Source organism: Artemia sp. Qi Xiang Cuo, chromosome 3, assembly GCF_049724085.1.
Source record: "Artemia sp. Qi Xiang Cuo chromosome 3, ASM4972408v1, whole genome shotgun sequence".
NCBI lineage: Eukaryota > Metazoa > Arthropoda > Branchiopoda > Anostraca > Artemiidae > Artemia > Artemia sp. Qi Xiang Cuo.
In genome coordinates this window covers 31,554,175-31,569,062 of record NC_142796.1, presented here as the reverse complement: position 1 = coordinate 31,569,062, position 14,888 = coordinate 31,554,175, and the positions used below count along the sequence as shown (strand labels likewise).

Below are 14,888 nucleotides of genomic sequence, written 5' to 3'. Positions count from 1 at the left end.
ATATGCATGCAGGTATTAAAAGTGCTTTGTTTCCGCTTTTGACTCGATCACTCCAAAAACTTCGGAAAATTTAAGAAATATGACGGGATGCCCCTGAAATTTGTCTAACTGCTTAAAGCATACTACAAGGGGTTAGTGATCCGAGTTCGTGCTTACAGAGAAGAGACTGAAGAATTCCCGGTGGAGTTTGGAGTAAAACAAGGCTGCCTCGTGTCTCCGACACTATTTAACTACTGTATTGATTGGGTGCTTGAAAATTCACTATCTTCTCATCCAGGAGTTAAGATTCAAAGGAACCTTTCACTTGGAGATCTTGAATACGTTGATGATGTCGGAGTCCCCTCAGACCCACTGAAAGCTCAAACTATTCTCGATGGTGTGGTTACTTGGGCAGATTACATTGGGTTGAAAGTCAGTGCAGGGAAGACACAATTTACGGCAATGAATCACAATGATTCTTTTTCGCTAACTGTATTTCAAGTACAATTAGATCAGGTGGACGGTTTCACATACCTTGGCTCCCAGCGTAGTACTGATGGATCCTAAAACACCGATATTCAACAGCAATTGCTGAAAGTGCAGACGGTCTTTGCTTCCCTCGGAAAACTATTGTGGGACAGAGGTGAAATTAGTACAAGAACTAAAGTTCGAGTCTACCTGGTTTTGGTTCGAACAGTCCTTCTTCTTGGATTTGAAACTTGGTCAGTGAAGTGACTACATTAAAACGCACTGAAGGTCTATGAGCATACCTGTCTGCCTAGCATCCACAGGGTAAACCTAAGTGATCGCATATCAAATGCGGATATACGACGAATTATGGTATCAAGAGATGGGTTACCATCAAGATCAAGGAGTGTCAAATGAAATGACCGGGCCATGTCTTACTAAGCCAAACTAAGTGCTTTCTTTGCCAAATTATTCTAGCTGAGCCCTTCAGCTGATGGAAGAGACGCCAAGGAGGACAGCGGAAAAACTGACGGAACTTGGCTAAATCAGATCTTGAACCTATTAGGGGTTCAGAATGTTCAGTCAGAGATGGACAATCCAATGGCTCCCATTTGCAAAGCGGTTTGGCAGCAGAACGCACTCATAGTCCCAACAAGTCCCGAAGATCCTTGATACCGAGGAAGGTGAAAACGCCTGATTCCCTCCAAAAGTTAGTAAGCAAGTATTAAAAGAGCATACAAGCGACATCATCGGCAGCGCTGCTCTATCATAGCTAGTACTATCATTGACATACTAAAGGAGCTAATTTTATTTGAAATTAAAAGTTCTAGTATCCTTTTTGAGTGTCAGAAGTGATTAGAGAGCAATCAGCCCTCCTATTTAGCTAATAATTTTCCACAACTTCCAATCAAAGTATAAAGACAGCGAATTTCTTCAGCATAGGTGAACGGTCTAGTAACTATATCTCTAGGGTTTTTGGGTGAATCAACCCCGCACAGTTATGCAATTTACCAATTATGATTAAAAATTAAATGTTGTTTTAAAATTAAATGAAAACGCACTGTGTGTATCCTGCTTGCCAATAAAAAATGTAAGCAATATCCCAAGAACTACTGAGGACATTAAGTTCAAACTTTTATACTTTTATTACTACTTCTGCTCTTAAGATTAAACTAAATGAAAAGAGTGTAAGTGTATCCAAGTTGTCAAAGAGTATATATTGAATTTTTTGGGAATGGTATTAAGTTTCATTTTTCAGGTTAACTAGAGGAGGTAACACTACAAATTAAACACTACTGTTTTTGTCAAGATTTTCAAAAGGGTGAATGTTTTTAAAAATTGTAGAAAAATTTTCTCCAGCATACAAATAGCAGGCCAAATATAAATTCTTAAAAAAAACGAAAAGATTTAAACTATTTAAACTCCCTGAAAAAGACTATATAAAACGAATCGAAATTCATTAAAACCAGTTTTTTTCACAAGATAAGTTTCTTAAAAAAAAGTAAAGAACTCGATTAAACCAAAAATGAGCAAAAGTAGAATCAAATAATTTACCAAGCGTGAAACTACCACAAATCAGCGTCAATTAATAAATGCAACCCTAAAACGAACAGAAATTACAATAAATAACCGAGTCAAACTCAAAACGAGCAGAAATTGACGTGAGTAGAGCTCAAAACCCATATGCCTTCCCAAGGAAAGAGCACAATTTGCACATTATTAAAAAAATTAAATGTTTCCACTTTTATAAATTCAATAAATAAAAATATTATTAAGATTTTAAGGAATAATTATCAGCATTTGTATATTAAACTAAGTGTGATATGTATGATTAACCATATGACGGAAGTGTAAATTATGTTGTGGCTATTCTCTCCTTGGCAAGCCATATTCTATATTGTTTTGTGCATATTTTTTAAAAATTTTCGTTTTGTATTTATTTATCATCTATTTTGTGTTCATTGTAGTTCGCTTTCTTTTGTACTCCACTTTTTGAACTCCACTTTTTGTACGCAAGTGGGTTAAAATTAAAGGTACTTGTTTCTTATAGCCACCACACTCAAGATCTTGTATCAAGAACATGAGACAATAGCCGGTTTTCATGGTCTCTATACCAGACAATATTAGCCTCGGCTCTGTGGGATACTACACTGTAGCTATATTTTAATTAAATATTTAGTTGGTATTTTGGTTAGATTAGGTTAGGTTAGTTTAGGTTACGTATTTAATATAATGCCACCTGGGCAGCATTCCTTACATAATTCTTTATTGTAGTTTTCATAATTTTGTTGATAAAGTAATATATTTTTATCATATTTTGTTTTATTTCATTAGCATTAACCAAACTTCACTCCTCGACAGAACTTGTGTGGTAGCTATAAGACACAAGTACCGAATTAAATTTTTATTATTGTTATATCTCGTTGCTCCGTTCTTCTAATATTTTTTTTGGGGTGATAACTGAATCGGTAATTGCGCTTCTCAAATAAAAACTCTCCCTTAATTTTAGAGCGAGCAAGAAGAGAATGTTTACCGGATGGAACATGGTTTCGTCACCCAGAGTCAAACTTCACTTGGTCTAATTATACTACTTGTCTTGACACCGAGAGTTTTGAGGTTTGTCCATTTGTATTTTATTTCATAAAAGTCAATTTGAAAGAAAGTTTAAAAAATATATATGCAAAAGAAAAGCAAAGTACAATAGTAAAATATAAAACTAGTGGAAATAAAATCATGTTGTAAGTCAAACTTAAAACGAACAGGAATTCCAATGATAATCAAGTCAGACTTAAGACGAACATTTGTTATAAAAATGAGCAAAAAAAAAATCTCAAGCAAACATGAATTAAAGTCAAAATACAGCAAAAAATGTCAAATAAGACTCTGGCTGCCATTCCCAAAAACCTCTACTGCCATTTGTACTTCATTGGAACAAAAACCATTTTTGAACAGTTTTCTTTGGTTTTCTTCCGAGACAAGTTTACGTTTGTCAGCTTTACAATATATAAATTAGCTGAATAAACGAATAAAATCTACTGTCTTTTACATGCCTTTATTTATAAGTACCTTTTTTAAAACTAATCGGTTTAACTTATTAAAAGTCAAAAGCGTATTAAGCATAGCACAATGGAACAAGCTATCTTAAATGTCTGCAGGAATTAGCTCCTTCAATGGGGAGTATCAAACAGTTCGTGGTAACGAACTGTAAGTAAGGAGCGACCCTGCTCAATGGTAACCGAAACTCTAGAAAACGGGTTTTTGATACCAATAGATATATCAAAAGAATCAGATTTCAATGCTGATTTCAAATATATAACTTTCATCAAGTTTAGTGCTACCCATCAAAAGTTACGCGCCTGAGAAAATTTGGCTGATTTTCAAAAAAAAGGGGGAAAGACCCCCTAAAAGTTATAGAATCTTAATGAAAATCACACCATCATATTCAGCGTATCAGAGAACCCTACTGTAGAGTTTTCAAGCTCCTATCTACAAAAATGTGGAATTTTACATTTTTGCCAGAAGAAAGATCACGGATGCGTGTTTATTTGTTTGTTTTTTTTGTTTTTTTCCCCTAGGGGTGATCGTATCGCCCCAGTAGTCCTAGAATATAGTGGGAAGTCTCTTTGATACTAGAAATAGAATTTCTAGTGCCCTATAAAAATGACAAAAAAAATGGAGGTCAAATAAGACACCACGAATTCTAATTTTTACTCAAAAGTCACTTGAAAAAAATTTTGAGATGTCCGTTTGGCTCAGCATGGTCGAAAATACAATAAATTGGTTTTTTAGGATGACATAATATCCTGATGGACCCAAAGGGAGGGCTAAAAGTTATGAACTTTACCCAATTCTAACAAATAGCATTGTTAATTCGGAAGTATACAGTAGTTTTCAGGAGGTTTTTTTTCTGGTATTGGAAGGTAAGGGTGGATCAATGGTTATGTTGTAGGATCTGTTCATGATAGAAGTTTTAATGGGGGAAGGGACATTGCCATGAAGGGGGCGCCGGAGTTGCAAGCATTATTTATTGGTTATTGGGAAGTATACAACCATTTTCAGGAAGGATTTTTTTCTGGGGGGGGCTAGAGGAGGGGGTTACTCTGGAGAATCTTTCCGTGGAGGATGTTTCTTTGGGGTAAGAGACATTTCTATGAAGGGGGCGCTGGATTTCCAAGCATTAGAAATTAAATTGATCACTAGACGATCAGAAATTAAACAAAAAAAAACAAGTTTTTTCAACTGAAATGTAAGAAGGAACATTAGAACTTAAAACGAACAAAAATTATAACGTATGTGAGGGGGTTCTCCCCCAAGTCAATACCTCGCTCTTTACGCTACAGTTTTTTTTAGTGCTTTCAAAATAGCTATCTATTCTAATTAAACGGCCTTTGTGATTCAGGGGTTTGTGAATCAACATTTTTTTTAACTTTTAACGTAAAGAGCATGGTATTGACTAAGTGGAGAACCCCCTCATATACGTAATAACATATAAGTAATAAAAAAACAATAAAAAAACAAGCGATACGGCTCAATAGTAATCGAAACTTTTAAAAACGAAATTTTGATGTCAATAACTGTATCAAAAGAATGTGTTTATAATGCTGATCCTAAATATATAAAATTTATTAAGTTTAGTATTACTCATCAAAGGCTACGAGCCTGAGAAAATTTACTCGATTTTTTAAAGAGGGGGGAAACATCCCCTACAAGTGAAAGAATTTTAATGAAAATCACACCGTCGGAATTCAGCGTATCAGAAAACTCTATTACATAGGTTTCAAGCTCATATCTGAAAAAATCTGCAACTTTGTATTTTTTGCCAGAAGAAAAATATAGGAATATCGAAGTTAGTTACGTAAGTTGATTTGTAAAGACATACATTTAGCAAAAGAAAAGTAAAATTTTTATGCAAATAAAAGCAACATTAACTAAAAAAGGATCAGAAATTAAATAAAAAAACAAGTTTTTTAAACTGAAAGTAAGGAGCAACATTAAAACTTAAAACGAACAGAAATTATTCCGTAGGTTAAGGGAGCTGTTCCCTACCCAGTCCCTCGCTCTTTACGCTAAAGTTTGGCTGTTTCTCGAAACTCTACTTTCTAAAACGATAAAAAACCTTACCGAAAAGAGCGAGGCGTTGAGGAGGGGACAGCCCTTTCATATACGGAATAATTTCTGTTCGTTTTAAGTTTTATTGTCGCTCCTTACTTTCAGTTTAAAAAACTTGTTTTTTTTTATTTAATATCATTGAGAGGCCTTTTTAAATAGCAGTTCTAAAATTGTAAAGTTTTAATATGACCGTTATGACCGTTACTGTTGACAAAGAACCCCTGTCCCACAATAGACACAACTCTTACCGTGAGAAACCTGGATTAACGAAATCGATATTGCTGAGTGCTGAGTAAGTCGGTTGAAAGCGCACGATGTTGAAAGTTTTTCAATAAATTTATGATTTTTCACATGCTGCTTCCAAAATAGGCTTGTATATTACCAAGCCTATTACCGTTGTACTTGTTGGTGTGTTTTAAAACATTTGTTCATTTAATACGGATACTTGTTTTTACCTAGATTAAAACAAGTATTTGGCTCTGAGGTTCATTTTTCTTCATAAGCTACAGGTACTTTCGGAATTGAACATTTCTTAGACTTTATGGAATTATCGGTTTGATCTACAATAAATTTTGCGCTTTATCATAGACAGCACAATAGCGCTGCCTAAAAGGCTAAGGGTATCCATCTGAAGCCTTCGGGGAATGTTTATGGGAGTGTTGAACTAAATAAAAACACACTTTGTATAAGAAGGTGGTCAAAGAGGCTTATCTCTATTAATCAAAAAGACACTATATGCAATCAAATTCGTCGAAAGGACATATTTGAGATGTCTCAGGAACAGCTAAAGGCATTAAGTTAAAATGTTCTGGGCGTGTTAAATAGGACATTGAACTATATAATAATGCACTGTGTGCATAAAAGGTTGGCAAAAGAGTGTATCTGGGATATTGTAGGCAGCGGAACAGTGCTGCCTAAGTAAAGAGTGAAGTGGGCATAATGTTTCATTTTTTTGTGTTTTTTTTCCGACCAATGCATTATGTATAAAAGGAGTTGTCGTAGAAACTTTGGAAGAAGCTTACTTAATTGGAAATTGAAATTTGTAGCACCCTTCAAGAGTCAAAAGTAATTGGAGGGCAACCAGTTCTTTCCAGTCATTTCTCCAAACATTTCTAATCAAAACTTTGAGATAGCCAAGTTTTTCAACATATTTAAAAGGTCCAGCACTTATGTTTTTGAGAGTGTACCCCCCCCCACAGCCCTCAGGGCAAGGGCTATAAAGTGTGCTGGTCGCCCCTTTTTAACTACTAAGATTTTTGTGGATTAGGGGGGGGGGGTGGTCGTATAAACTTCAGAGGGGGTATTTCGATTAGGGATCGGAAACTCTAGTGCCCTTTATAACATTCAAAATTGATCAGAGGGCAAACTACGTCCCACCAACGCCCTACATTCCCCAAATGCATCAAATAGAAATTTTTAGATAGCAATTTCTTTCAAAATATTCCAAAAATCATACAACAATGCCTGCAGGGCTGAAACAGCCCCCTCCCCGGAGCCCAGGGGAAACGGTTGTAAGTTATATCCCGGGGGTATAGAAGGCTTTTATGAAATGGGTGGTCAAGGTAACTTCGGAGGGGGCTCATTCGATTGGAAATCGGAAGTTATAGTTCTTTTTTTAAGAGTTAAAAATGATCGAAGGGCAACTAGTCCCCCCTAGCCCTCGATTCCTATATACATCAAATCAAAATTTTGAGATTGCTGTTTGTTCAAAATAATCCAGAAATCAAACAATTATGTCTCCTGGGTAAAAAAAAAACAACTGCCCCCAGGGCGAATGCTGTAAGTTATGAAAGTTGCCCATTTGTAACAGCTAAGGTTCTTATGGAAGTGGTGGTACAAACTTCGAAGGAGGCTCATTCATTTCAAAATCGAAAATTATATTTCCCTTTTTAAGAGTCAACAGTGATTGGAAGACAACTAGTCCCCCTCCCTCGTCCTGGTCTCCCGAATGCTTCCGATCAAGATTTTGAGATAATTTTTGTTCAAAATAGTCGAAGGTCAATAAGTATGGTTCAATGTTTGATAATTCCCCCTCCCGAGCCCTCGGGGAAAAGACTATAAATTATACTCGTTTCCTGTTGTTAACATATAAGGTTTTTATGGGAAGGGTGGTTGTTTAAACATTGGAGGCAGTTCATTTAGTTAGAAGCCAAAAGTTCTAGTGCCCTTTTTAAAAGTTAAAAGTGATCAGAGCGTAACCAGTCCCCCACCCCCACTCTCACGCCCTTTTTCCTAAATTGCATCCAATCAGAACTTTGAGATAGTTATTGTGTTAAAAATTGTCCAAAAGTCATATAACAATAACTCAGGGACTGACAAATCCCCCATCCCCAGGGGCAAGGGCTTCAACATATGAAATTTGCACTTTGTTAATATATTGGAGGGTTTTTGTGGAGGGATTGGTCGTATAAAGTTCGGAGAGCTCTCATTCGATTGGTATTTGAAAGCTTTAGTTCATTTTTTAAGTGCTCCTTTTATATTTTGTTACGCCAATATTATTCCATCAGGCTAATGTACACTAAAGTCCCATTAATGCTTTCTTCATTCTAAACATATTCCTTTAAAATGCGAAACAGAACCAAAAGGATTTGTCATTGAAAAAATTTACTTCAAAGAACAAAATAAATTTCTTCAAAAATTAAAACTATGAAAATAAAAATATATAAATGTTTTTATTTTTATAACTTTAATAAATCAAATAATATTAACATTTTGATTACTAAATATCAGTATGTGTATATTAAACTGACAATGCACATTCATTTGTATTTTTTTAGTAAAGTGCAAATTAATGTCTGGCCTTGGGAATGCATAGGGGTTCTAAGCCCTACTCATGTTAATTTCTGCTCGTTTTTGAGTATGACTCGGTTATATATTGTAATTTCTGTTCGGTTTGGGTTTCATTTATTGATTGATGCTGATTTGTGGTAGTTTCAAGCTTGGTAGATTATTTTATTTTTTGCTCATTTTTGGTTTAATGGAGTTCTTTACTTTTCTTTGAAAAACTTGTGGAAACAGTTTTTTTTAGTTAATTTCAGTTCGCTTTATTTTGACATAGTCTTTTCAGGGTAAAAGAAAATAATTCTTTAAATCTTTTCATTTTTTAAGACTTTGTAGTTGGGCCTGCTATTTGTGGGCTGGAGAAGAATTTTCAGCAATTTTTAACAATATACACCCTTTTAAAAATCTGGACACAAATAGTAGTGTTTAATTTAGTTTCATACCTCCTCTAGTTGACTTGAAATAGAAGACCTGCAACCATTCGCAAAAAAAACTCTTTACTTTCTTCGATAGCTTGGATACACTTCGGCTATTTTTATTTGGTTAAATTTTAAGAGTAGAAAAAGCCCCGAAAGTTACATAATACCCTCAGTCGTTCTTGGGATACTGCTGAGATGCCTTATTGGGAATTAGCATTAACACAGTGCATTTTGGTTTAATCTTAAGGCAACATTTAGTTTTTAAGCATAATGAGCAAATGAGAGGGTGGGCGTGAAAGGGTACTAGTTTCCCTCAAATCACTTTTGACTATTAAAAGAGGCATTAGCCCTTTCTATTTTCAATCGAATAAGCTCTTTTCGAAGTTCCTAAGACAACTCCTTTGATACGTATTGTCCTGGTCTAAACAAAAAAAAAGACACGAATAATAATACATTGTACCCACATCGATCTTTACTATAAACATTTCAAGCCTTCCAATCACTTTCGACTATTAAAAAGGGCACTAACTCTTTCAATTTCCCATTGAATGAGCCCTTGCTGAGTTCCTACGACAACGCTTTCAACAACCATTTTATATGCCCCAGGCCATAAATTAAAGCCCTTCCGCTGAGGGCTTTGATGAGGTTGTCATCATCAAAGACTTAATTACCAGAACTTTCAACTACGTTAAACAAGAGGGCCATCTCAAAATTTTGATTGGATGTGTTTGGGGAAATAGTGGACGTGAGAGGGGCATCAGTTGTTCTCCAATCCCTTTCAACTATTAAAAAATGCACTAGCCCTTTCAATTTCCAACCGAATGAGCCCTTTTGAAGTTTCTACGACAATACCTTCAATAAAAACCTTATATGCGCCCAGGGCATAACTTACAACCCTCGCCCTGAGGGCTGAGGTTGTCATCCTCAAAGACCTAATTTCCAGAACTTTTAACTACGTTGAAAAAAATTCCTATCTCAAAATTTTGATTGGATATGTTCGGGGAAATGGTGGGCCTGAGAGGGGGCTTAGTTGCCATCCAATCACTTCCGAGTATTAAAAAGGGAACTATCCCTTTCAATTTCCAATCAAATGAACCCTTTATGAAGTTTCTACGACAACGCTTTCTATAAAAACCTTTTACGCCCCAGGGCATAAATTACCACCCTTGACCTGAGAGCTGTGAGGGGTTGTTATCCTGTAAGGGTATAACTTACAACCCTTCATCTCTTCTACTTCACGGTATCGACTTATCTTATATAGCTTACGCCGATGATTTTCTTCTTCTCAGCAGATCGAAGGCAGACGTGAAAGATAACCTAAATAGACTGCAAAACGAATTTCTGTCAATCGAACTTTTTATTAAGTTTGAAAAGTGCGAGTTTCTAGCTTTCAACACGGCTAAGAGTGACAGTATTTCCCTTGTAAACCATTCAGTCCCTGCTGCGTCAGAGTTGAAACAACTCGGGTTAATGATTTATGAATCGCTCCAAAAAAAACTAGGAAATCCATTATGAAGCCCACAACCACTGCCATTAAACGTGCTTATGGGTTTTCTGTTCCATATCAGGGGCGATACTCCAGGAAATCACTTGCTTCTATTTATCGTTCAGTGTGTCAACCTCACGTCAATTACCTCGCCTGTGCGGCTTATCTACTTGCTGAGAGTGACATACATAAAATTAATAAGTGATATTTTAGATACGCAAAGTTTCTGTTGTTTATTCCTAAGCGGCACCAAAATTCCCATCTTGAAAGAATTATAATTATGAATTCAGTCAAAGAATGGTCGAGAATCCGGGAGAAGTGTGTGATAAAAAAGATACTGAATAGATGACGTTTTTCTTCAATAATAACTTAAGTGTTTCTTTTTGTTTGTATATTTTCCTACTATTTTCCTTACTCCACTATAATAATAATAATAATAAAAATTTTATTTCAATTCTTCATACAAATACAATGTAAATGCTCGAAGGAGTTATAAAAACAAAAGAAAAAATAACAAAAAAATCACACAACGCTACAAAACAAAATTAAACTGCGATAACTATGGAAAAGAGAAAAACAAACGAAATCAAAATCATGATTTTAATGCACAAGACTAGCCAATGGAAAGTCGTGGATTGTTCTATTTTGACTTTTAAAACGGGTATACAACTCATCAATTTTCTTACTTATCTCAAAAATATAGCACCTCTGCGAAACATATGAGTTTCTGAACCATATGGGAATTCCTAATAAATATTTGGAATACCGAAAAAAAATTGAACGAATTTGGTTACGTTCGGTTTTACTAAAGCAATTCCATAAAGGAGTTAAAAAAAAACATGTGGCGCGAACATGGCATTACAGAGACGACCGAGCGTAATTTTGTCAAGTTGACCTTTAGTTCGTGCTAGCATACTGTAAGTTTTCCATAGTTTTTCTTTAAGTGGTGCAATAATTACGTAGATTTTTAGTAGCTTTGATAGAATTCCAATATCGGAGTCCTAGATACTCAAACTTATTCTTTTGGAGTACTGTCTTCCCGCAAACATCAACAACACGATTTGGCAATGTTTCGTAGTTCAAAACGACGAATTCAGTCTTGGACGGCTCAATTGTTAGCCCAATATCACCAAGTGCAGACGACCTGGCATTAATAGCTTTCTGTAAAGATTCTAAGTTATCACTTATCAAAGGTAGATCATCTGCGTAAGATAGATGACAAGCATCAATTCCATCATCTATCAAAAAATCTTCTATCAATTTTGTCGCAGAACATATTGCACTGTTAAATATCACAGGGCTGATTACTGAGCCTTGTTTAACACCCCTACGTGTATCTATAGGTCCAGAAAGCTGTCTCGCTGACCGATTTCTTACTTGAGATTTTCGATACCAATTCCATAGACAATTACAAACAAAGCGATCAACTCTTGTCCTTAGTAGTGACAGGACTGCTTGCGAATGTAAGACAGAATCAAACGCCTTAGATATGTCTATTGAGCAGACGAATAACGGAGTTTTTCGTTTCTTAAACTTTTCAACAATTGAAATAAAAGTTGCATGTGCATTCTGAACACCAAGACCGGACCGGAAACCGAATTGATTGTCACCCACATCCGCTCGCGCTGCCACTATAGGGCGCAGTAAATAATATATATAAATAATATGTAGAAACCAAACTTCAACGCAGTTACCTATATATTACAACACAGTTACATGTCGTAAGAAGAAATTTAAGGGAAATAGGAACTTCCTGGCATGGTGTAAAGAGAGAGGCTTTGAATAAATTGGGGAGGAGGAGGAGCATGCGTAGCTGTTTTGGCCCTAGGTGGCTTGGTACTCCAGTGCATTGGTTAGCAGAAGCAGTAGTATTTTTTGTATTTCTCTGTAGTGGTAACGCGTAATAGAAAATGCTTTATGAAATAGGACAGCCAAGCGAACTAAGTTTAAACGGAATTCTCAAGAGTGTGATCTGTAACGTCAGTGATATCACCTGCTTGTTATCGCCCTGGATAAAAAGCATGCAATTTTTTCTTTGTTTGTATTTTATATTAATTATACTTCTATTTGAAGGTTTGGCAGCAAGTCAATGGTGTATATGTCATTGGTTATTCTGTCTCTTTGGCAGCTTCTATTGCGGCGCTAATCATCTATTGTACGTTCAGGTAAAACTATTTTCAAGTTGGTTTTTAATCTTTGAAGAAATAAAAAAAAACAAGTTTTTTCAACTGAAAGTAAGGAGCAACATTATACTTAAAACGAACAGAAATTATTATGTAGATAAATGGGGTTGCCCCCTCCTTAACTGCTCGCTCTTTACGCTAAAGTTTTTTAGTACTTTTAAAAAAACGTCTTATTGTTCTAATCAAAGGCCCTTGTGTTTCAGGAGTCATTATTAAAGAATTGGGACACAATTCAAACTTTAGCGTAAAGAGCTGGGTGTTGAGAAGGGGACAACCCCCTTTATATACGTAATAATTTCTGTTCGTTTTAAGTTTTAATGTTAATCCTTACTTTCATTTGAAAAAAATTTGTTTTTTTATTCAATTTCTGATCTTTTTCAAACAACGCCAGGAAATCAAGCCCCATCTCCACGGAGAAACCCCCTCCCCCTGGAAATATCCTCTAGGCAATTTAATTCCAGTGAAAATTTACCCCGTACAATTAATCTTAGCTACTCTGCGCTTAAGATTGAGACGGAAAAGAAAGAGCAAAACATAGAAAAAGAACTTTGTATAAGAATTCTGGCAAATTCTCCCAGTGTATAATTTCCCCTGACAAATTCACTCCCTTGGAACTTCCCTCCTCATGGAAAATTCCCCCGTGTAAAACCAGGGAAATAATGCTGTTATTAAAACTAAGAATATTAAGATGAAAATTTGGGATATATAGACACTGTATGGAACTAATTTGAAACACACTATGTCTACACAGGTTGTCAAGAGGACGAACCTGAAGTAATTTAAGAATGGTACACTGTGTTAAGTTGAAACTTTTTGCATATGTTGAAGGGGATATTAAAAACACCAAAGTTGAGGGGTCCACATTGCTGCTAATATTCCTACAACTACTGTGAGTGTACATGCTACGGGCGATAAGGGTAAGTTATTCAGCAATATTTGGACAGATATTGAGCAAAATCAAAACAACCAATGAGAATGTGGGTTTTCCAAAAGGTGAAGAAGCCATATCTGAAGAACAACTTATATTATTAATTTAGACATTTAAAGGTAAGTTGTGGGGATTTTGAAGTAGCCAGAAGGCACTATGTGTATACTTTTAATGCTACCACTACAGTTACTGTAACTAATGACGCTAAGGGTATTAAGGTGAAACTTTTATGGAACGTTTAGGAGTTTCAATTAAATGAAAAAACTGTATGCATGTAGGTTTTCAAAAGCGCATAGAAGCAATAACATAGGCAGCACCACTCTATAATAACTAGGAATATCATTGAAAATTTAAAAGGAGCTAATTTGATTCAAAATTAAAGGTTTTGGTGCCCTTTTAAGAGTTAAAAGAGATTGGAGCCCTTTTCTCAAGCCCATTCATTTTCCAAACACATCCAGTCAAACTATTAAGACAAATATTTCGGTCGGCATAGTAGATTGGTCCAACAAATATGTCTTAGGGATATTGGGCAAGTTAACCCCCCACAATTATGTTGTTGTCCTATTATGCTTTAAAACTAAGTGTTGCTTTAAACTAAATCAAAGGGCATTGTGTTTATGGTTAACAATAAGACAACTCAACCGACTATCGAGAAAGACTGGGGGTATTAAGTTGAAACTTTCGGGGCTACTACTATTACTACTTCTGCTCTTACAATTTATATAAATAAATAAAGTGGAAATGTACCCAGGCTGTCAAAGAGCATAGATAGAATCTTTGGGCATGATATTAAGGTCTATTTTTCAGGTCAACTTGAGAAAGTTTAAAATTGAATTAAAAAATACTTCTTGTCGGGATTAAAAATTGTTGAAAAAGTTTCTCCAACATACAAATAGCAATCCAAACTATGGATTCTTACAGAAAAAAAAACTGAAAAGATATAAAATATTTTTTTTATGAAAAAGACTATGTCAATAAAAAATAAACAGAAATTAATTTAAAGTACTTTTTCCACAAAAATGTTTTTCAAAGAAAAGTAAAGAGCTCCATTAAGCCAAACATGAGCAGAAATAAAGTCAAATAATCTTCCAAGCGTAAAACTACCATAAATCACTATCAAATAAATAGTGAAACTCAAAACGAATTGCTACTGCTACTGCTGCTACTACTAGTACTACTACTACTACTACTACCTACTACTACTGTTATCACTACTACCACTACTACAACTGTTATTACTACTACTACTACTACTACTGTTGCTACTACTTCTACTGTTACTATTACTACTACTACCACTACTACTACTACTACTACTACTACTACCACTACTGTTACTACTACTACTACTACTACTACTACTACTACAACTGATAATGCTATTGCTACCACTACTACTACTACTACCACTACGACTACTACCAATACTAATACTACTGCTACTACTACTAATACTACTACTACTACTACTACTACTCCTGCTATTACTACTGCTACTTCTGCTACTACTACTACTACTACTACAACTACTACTA

General features: G+C 35.3%; 1 protein-coding gene across 1 annotated transcript in view; it reads left to right on the top strand.

Moving 5' to 3' along the window:
* Positions 1 to 14,888, top strand: part of LOC148954007 (parathyroid hormone/parathyroid hormone-related peptide receptor-like) — a 405,761-nt gene that overhangs the window by 148,191 nt on the left and 242,682 nt on the right. Inside the window, exons 3-4 of the mRNA XM_089086079.1 lie at positions 2,957 to 3,063; positions 12,316 to 12,407. Of these exons, the coding sequence (XP_088942205.1) occupies positions 2,957 to 3,063; positions 12,316 to 12,407 (199 nt within the window). The remainder of the gene's footprint in view (positions 1 to 2,956; positions 3,064 to 12,315; positions 12,408 to 14,888) is intronic.